Genomic DNA, 7518 nt, shown 5'->3' with positions numbered 1-7518 from the left:
GCTTCGGTGGTCAGTTTTGGCATCCCTATTAAATTATCATAAATGTATAAATACATCTTCATTAATTTCATGTGCAAATGGGAATGGCCATTTGTATTTATTGAAACTAAAACAAACAAATATCCCTTAAGAACGGAAGCAAGGCTTTTTAAAATCTTTTTTTTGTTTGTTTTTTAAATGATTTGCACACAGGGTAAATTCTGCAAGCAAGTGACATTGTGTATGAAAACAAGGACAGAGAGTTATAGCCACATGTAACTCACATCACTATTTCCAAATGTCCAAAAATAGAAGGCAACAAAAAAAGACAACATACAGTACATAACAAGCCTTGGACTTTATTGTAGACTTGCATAACAATAATGCTACGTAGCAGGTGAGTTTATGTCATAAGACGGAAAGGGCAAGAGCAAGTGCATTGTTTGCATTGCATAGACTTAAAATACTGATTAGGCCATATCCTAGCACTGCTTTTCCAGAAGAGTTACTGTTTATGTATAGTGACACAGCACGGTAGATGACTTATAGAAACTATTGTAAATCAGTCAAACAGTATACATTCATTCTGATTGCAAAGCTCAATATTTGGCACAATCCTCCTGTACATTGACATCCCTCCATCAAGGTGTAAGGTAGTCCTAAATTCAGTGTAATGATATCGTTTGGGTGTCATTAGTAAAGGCACAGAGTCGGTAATATAAGCTAAGTTTCTCAATTTTGCCCAAACCTCCTCTTTTCTGTAACTGCAACCATTGACTAAAGATCTTGCACACTTCACCAGAATGTAGTTTTTTGTTCATGACTTGGTGCAACACAAACGTTATTGCACACCATTATTCCACTCACTGAACCAATATGCAAAATTGTCAAAAGTGTTCAGTGTTAACCAGTAATTTTTTGTGTAGTAAACGTTGTCTTCTTATCTCATGTAAATTTTATTTCATTTTTCTCTGTCTACCATCTTAACATTTACCTGATTTATAACTTGTTTCCTTACTTTGCAAAGGCAACATTTGAGTATGTGAATTTCTCTTAAAAACCCAAAGCAGGCAGAAAGATTTTGGAGTCAGATTACTTGTGGAACATTAACAGGACTGTGTCGCAGCTCTTCCTAAGGTTTTGTAACTTCATTCAACTTTGGTATTATCCTCACAGAAGTTTTCATGACCTGAATTCCAGGGCGACAATGTGAACCACACACACACACACACACACACACACACACACACACACACACACACACACACACACACACACACACACACACACACACACACACACACACACAAACACACACACACACACACACACACAGGCACAGTGACAACAGAAGGGTACACCTACATACATACACATGCATATACACACACAGCATGTATTTTGTAATGCCTCATCCAACATAAATGAGTAAATACACCACTCTCACCTCTGGCCCAACACTCTTCCAGAAATCTGGCAGGGGTTTGTTAAATGTTACACAACCTGTATTTCACAACCCGTGGGCCTCAGTCAGTCCCTTTACTTATTCATGGAGTATATGTAGATTGATTCTCATTTCCAGCTGTATACTTTTGACATTATTCGGTTCTGAAATATCTTGTCCTTGTAGCCACGGATGTTACATTAGGCAAAACAATAATTCAGCTATTTTACATGGTTTTGGGAATTAACAGAAACTCTTTTCATTCACAAATGATACCGAATTGCTCTTATTTCCCCAGCAAAAAGTAACATAGAAACTGGCATTGAAGAAAGAAGTGGATGTATTTTGTTTGTCATCCCTATTGTCCAAAACAATTATAGCATATTCACAGCAATATGTGGTCAAAATGGGGCCTATAGTATGTCAGTACAGATTGCTTACTTGGAATGTTATTGTGATACATATTTGTTAATAGGTAGCATATCATTAGAAAGCAGTAATGTCATTGTTAGAGCATCTAAAGAGAATTAATGTGACACTGTGATGAGATTTGCAGTGCACATGGGAAAAATCAGATTGATACAAGTAAACAGGCCATTGATCCAGCTAGAGTTGTGTCCTTACTGTCCATTTTGCAGTTGCTCTCAGTATCTATGTAAACATCAACTGTATGCATACATATCATCCTTAATTATTATTGTCCTAAAAGTAAAAAGGCATTTTCCTCTTTAAAAGGGTAGTTACATTTTAAAATTATAATACTGTGAGGTCATATTTATTATTGGATTGTATTTCTTGGATTGCATTTATGGACAGTTCAATAAATTATAAGAAAGATAAAGATTAGTTTTAATGGTCGCCTACTAAATTCAGAAAAGAGCAGAGAAATAAGCATCCTACAGATGCCAACTAATTGTCAAATCTAAAAACAAAGACTTTTGGCAAGAAATTGCTTAGAGTACCAAAAAGGCCAAACAAAAGAAATTGGTATTACAGCACAAAATGCCTTGTTTTGCTATTGTTTGTCTCTATTTTCTATGTTTTATTGTTGCTCAGTATTGCCATTCGGTTTAAATAAGAACACATTGGGGATGTGACTGCAGCCAGAGGAACCAATCACCCCCAAGGGTCTGGTGATGTCAGAGCATGTGGGCAGGATGTGCAGTCACATGGGAAGGTCTGTTACTAGCACATTACAAAGTAAGGCACTTAATAGTCTAAATCTGATAAACAACAACAACAACATTGATGACAAGGACCAAATAATAAAATTATGACAATATAATAATTAAAATAATATAAGCTAAAAACACCAACATAAAATACAACCCAAAACACACATTTAAAGTACATTGAAACAAAGAACACAGTATGAAATTCCTTCCCCTGCCTTTTAAAACTTTCAATATTTCATTCACAAAGTTAGTTTTTTTCCGCTGATGTTGCTGAGGGTGAGACAGATAAAGATGATGGCAATAATATTGAGAATCCTATGGGTTTTGTGTTTCTGTTATGGCTGCAGGTATTTTAGGTTAAGGGCTCCTCTGAGGTGCCTATACAGGAACATGTTTGAATAAAAGGACAGGGTTATGTGGGACAGAGCAGGAATCCTGAGAAGGAGGAATGGATGTACTCGGTAGAATAGAGGCCATTTGCCTGATCCGAGGGCATCTGAACCCATACCTGGTCACCCTCCTTCAGCTCTAGGACAGCACTACCAGACGCCTGGTCCATGTAGCCTTTCTTGTATTCATCATAGGTGTAAGTGGCTGGTACATTGTTCTTGTACAGTGCCACCCACAGGCTTGTTCCCTTTACATGCATGTGGTACGCAAAATAGTAGACACCAGATAAAGGAGCAGTGAACATGCCAGTAGCAGTGCTGTAGGCATTTTGCCCATTGTACAGGGTCCTGTCAAATTTGATTGGCATGGCAGAGGGAGGGAAAGGTGTGGTGAGGATGGCTGTGAAGGCTGGTGCCACAGAGGCAGAGAGTGGGACTTGACTGTATGCAGGCCCTTTCCTGTCCCCTGGTACTTCATCCCCTTCCAACTGTGAATCTGTTGGCCCTGCAACAACTGTTTGACCATTTCCTGGAGGACCGGGGGGCCCTGGAGGACCAGGAATGCCAGGGTTACCATTAAGCCCAGGAGTGCCAGGTTTCCCTGGAGGGCCCTGGGGACCTATTGTTCCCTTCTCTCCAAACTTACCCAGTCCTGGAGTCCCTGGAAGTCCAGGTTCACCCTTTAGGCCAGGGACACCCTGTGGCCCCATGGGACCCATGGGACCCTGTAGACCAGGAATGCCTGACTGGCCCCTGGGGCCTGGAGTCCCTATAAACCCTGTCTCACCTTTAGACCCTGGAGCACCTGTTGCCCCTGGATTACCAGGTAGGCCAATATGCCCTGCCTCACCTTTGGGTCCAGGTTTTCCAATAGGACCATTAGGCCCAGGGATGCCTTTCTCTCCAGGGATGCCAGGTTTTCCAAAGGATCCACTCGGTCCTTGGTCACCTCTGAGGCCAGGCAGTCCTGGAGGGCCCTGGGGCCCCAGCTCTCCCTTCTGTCCTAGCATTCCATGTTTTCCAGGAAGTCCCATTGGGCCTTGAAGTCCTGGTGGTCCTTGTTGTCCATCAAGGCCTGGTTCCCCAATTTGGCCCACCATTCCTTGCTCTCCTTTGTCCCCTGGGACACCAGGCAACCCATCATTGCCCTTTTCTCCTTTTGGGCCACTAAGACCAGGTTTCCCATAGCCAGGAGTCCCAGGAAATCCAGGAGAACCCCTGGGCCCTGGCTCACCTTTTGGACCTAGTGGACCTGGTCCTCCAGGCAGTCCATCTAGTCCAGGCTTCCCTAACCCAACTGGCCCTGGTAGACCTTGTAGACCTGAAGCCCCAGCCTCTCCTGGTTCGCCTCGTTCCCCTGAGAGTCCTTGATCACCTTTAGGACCAGGCAGTCCAGGTAAACCTTTTAGTCCTGGTTTGCCTATACCTGGAAGACCTGGTGGTCCTGGACTGCCTTTTAGCCCAGGAGGACCCCTTATACCTGAAGGCCCTGGCTTCCCGTTTCCATTCTCGCCTTTCAGCCCACGTTCACCTGGTGGGCCAGCAAGACCCTTTATTCCCGGTTCACCCTGAGCCCCAGAGGGGCCTCTGATGCCTGGAAGTCCAGGTTTCCCATTCAGAGACAGGCCTGCTGGGCCAGGGAGGCCTGGCTGCCCTGGAGAACCTCTGGAACCTGGTTCACCACGAGGGCCAACCTCGCCATTAAGCCCTGGCATCCCCTTTGGCCCAATCTTTCCTGGGAGACCCGGAAGTCCAGGCTTACCCATTCCTGGAAAGCCAGGAGGCCCCTGAGGACCTGGCTGGCCATTGAGACCTGGCTTTCCCAGTCCAGGTTTACCTGGAAGTCCTGCTGGCCCAGGAGGGCCTCTTGGTCCAGGTTTCCCTTGGGGGCCTGGTTCCCCCTTCACTTCAACCATGGGTGGCATATCTAGAAAAAGAGAAGATCATGTTGTTAGTATAATAATGTATTTTGAAACAAAAGAAAAGTAGAAAACTGAACAATACCAAAGTGTTTGTGTGTAGTGTACTGAATAAATGTTTAGCAAAACAAAAACAAATCTTTCAAATTGCTTTAGGTCAAGGAGATAAAAAAAAAGTAGAGGATACAAGTCTTATCTACACTGCAGCCAACTGCATCCCGCAGCTCCTGCACTATTAGCGGTAAATTCAGGTAACCACCTGTTTTCTACTCAGAAGGCAACTGCTTCATCATCATGTATGAATGGGTGGAACACTGGACTTTACACATTACTGCCACTTAGTGGTAAGGGTGTCATATGGATAGTGTCAGGCTTCAACAAACCCTTCATGTGTTGTCGAAAATCATCAATCATTTAAAGTCTGCACTAAGTTAAGCTATAACGATCCAGACTGTTAAAATGAATGCCTTGGTCAAGCAAGTTGATTAGACGACAGCGTCGTCGCAGCAGAGCATGCACCAATGAACAGATTGACAGAGTAGATCCTATTTGTGTTTTGACATCAGTAATTATCAGTAAATAAATATGTTTTAAAGCCACTGAAGTTTAAAATGGCATTGTCAATATACAGTAGAGACAGTAAATTTAGCAGCTACTAAAAGGGAAAGATAAAAATACACTTGGGGGTGTCTGAGTGCATGTCCATTGTCAAGGAAAAACAACAATGCATGGCAGAAGGAATTAATCATGAATGAAGTAGCTACATACAAGAAACATCTGACATCACAACATCATTGCCTGGGAAATTAAATAAAACAAAAACCTAGAAATTGTTGACACCTTGAATTTTAAAACATTATGTCAGAGGGCATCTAGTCTGTTGGAAAGACTCCTCTGAATTCACTTTTATATCTTTTTGTGATCTGATGGCCTTTTCTATCCATCGAAGGCATGTCATTTTCTGACTATTCAGGTCATTAATCAGCTGCTTTTTTTAACTGCTTGTTCAGTGTCATGAAGGGCTAAAGCCTATCCCAGCTCAGATTGAGCAGAAGGCCCAGAACATTCTGGACAGGTCTCTGATCCATATATAAAACAGTATTTTATATATGCTCCTGAGTTTAGCCGTTATTGTGTAAAAGTACAATTGCACTTTTCTGTTTTCCAGCTGACTGACTTAGGGTTTAATATTGGGTTTGAGAGTGTCTGGAAAATGCATATTTTTGATTGTGTAACAAAGAGGAAACTAGACTGAAGTATTCCATATGTCATATAGTAAAATGACTCATTATTCTTTCTTAGCAGAGTGAAGCAGAACACAGCCAGGCCACACAGAACAGAAACAGAAGCTTAGTCCATAGAACACGCCAATCAACCCACGCCAATTTCAGCTGGTTTGCTGCTCCACTGCCTCATTTTAGCAACACCTTGCCTGTATGTTACTGGTATTGGTAGGTCACATGGCCAGAGTGCAGCTCACCTTGAATCTGTTGTTATAAGAAAGTACATATGACAAGTATCCATATTTTAAAATGCATTGTATATTTTTGGTTCTCTTTCAAATAAAATTGCAGTGTACAAAGAACCAACCCATACTTCAGCCAGCCTACCCTACTGAAAGCTAATATTCAGTTGTGAATACAATCCAAGCCAGTGTATTTCTTTAGTAATGTGAATACTTTCTCCCTATTTTTAAAGTGCTTATATTATGCGTTTTGCCTTTTTCCCTTTCCTTTATTGTGTTATATATCTTTTTGTGCACGTTATAGGTTTACAAAGTGAAAAAGGCCAAAGTCCACCCCAAAGGGACTTACCATCTCCAACAGAAAACATTGTTCATAAACTGCTCCAAACAGCTCTGTTGTAGTCCAGCCTTTACTTTCGTGACAAACGTGCCACTTTGTAACACATGTTATAATGCTCGCCTAGCTGCTAGCGTGGCATGCCCTCATACTCTGCAACTGACTAGCTAGTAGTGCTTACCTAGGTACTGCGCATGTGTGACTCCCAACAAAGATTGAATAGAAGTGTGATGCCTCACTCTGTAGCTAAAACAGAGAGTTCAACACACAGGGTGAAAAGAGGAGCTGCAGCAATGTGCAGTACAACAAAATTATATATTTTTTTGAAAATTAAACCACATAAACCTATTCTGGTACAACCTCTAAATACAATTATGAATCTGAAAATGAGCATAAAATGAACACTTTAAACCATATCTAAAGAAAGTGTTATGTGAAGCATGGCCTTCCAAATCTGGGATTTGTCAATACACCTGCCTCTAAAACAGCAATAAATGAGATAGGGGGAAATATACTCTTTCCCCTTCCTTGTAACAAGTATGCAAGGCAGTTGGAATTCCATATACAGGACATCCACTAATGTAACCATCAACCACTCCTTCCCCCTGCTGGCAGTTAACAAGAATGCAGATTTTTAAGGTCAGTATTTGAAATAAAACACAATGATGTGAAAAAGCGGTAACACTTTACTTGAAGGTATCAACATAATCGTGACATGACACTGTCATGACACTGTCATGAACGTGTCATAAACGTTATAAACAAGTCATAAACGTTTATGACTTCTGTCATTAAGTGTCATTCAGTTTT

General features: G+C 41.7%; 1 protein-coding gene across 1 annotated transcript in view; it reads right to left on the bottom strand.

The window, feature by feature from the left end:
- Positions 1–2133: 2133 nt before the first annotated feature.
- The window catches only part of col8a2 (collagen, type VIII, alpha 2), a 46285-nt gene continuing 40900 nt past the window's right edge, over positions 2134–7518 (bottom strand). The window contains exon 3 of the mRNA XM_078267128.1: positions 2134–4914. Coding sequence (XP_078123254.1) covers positions 3011–4914 — 1904 coding nt within the window. The 3' untranslated portion in view covers positions 2134–3010. The remainder of the gene's footprint in view (positions 4915–7518) is intronic.

Source organism: Sander vitreus, chromosome 14, assembly GCF_031162955.1.
Source record: "Sander vitreus isolate 19-12246 chromosome 14, sanVit1, whole genome shotgun sequence".
NCBI classification, from domain to species: Eukaryota; Metazoa; Chordata; class Actinopteri; order Perciformes; family Percidae; genus Sander; species Sander vitreus.
Note: the sequence above shows the minus strand (reverse complement) of the source record. Positions and strands in the feature narration are given on the sequence as shown.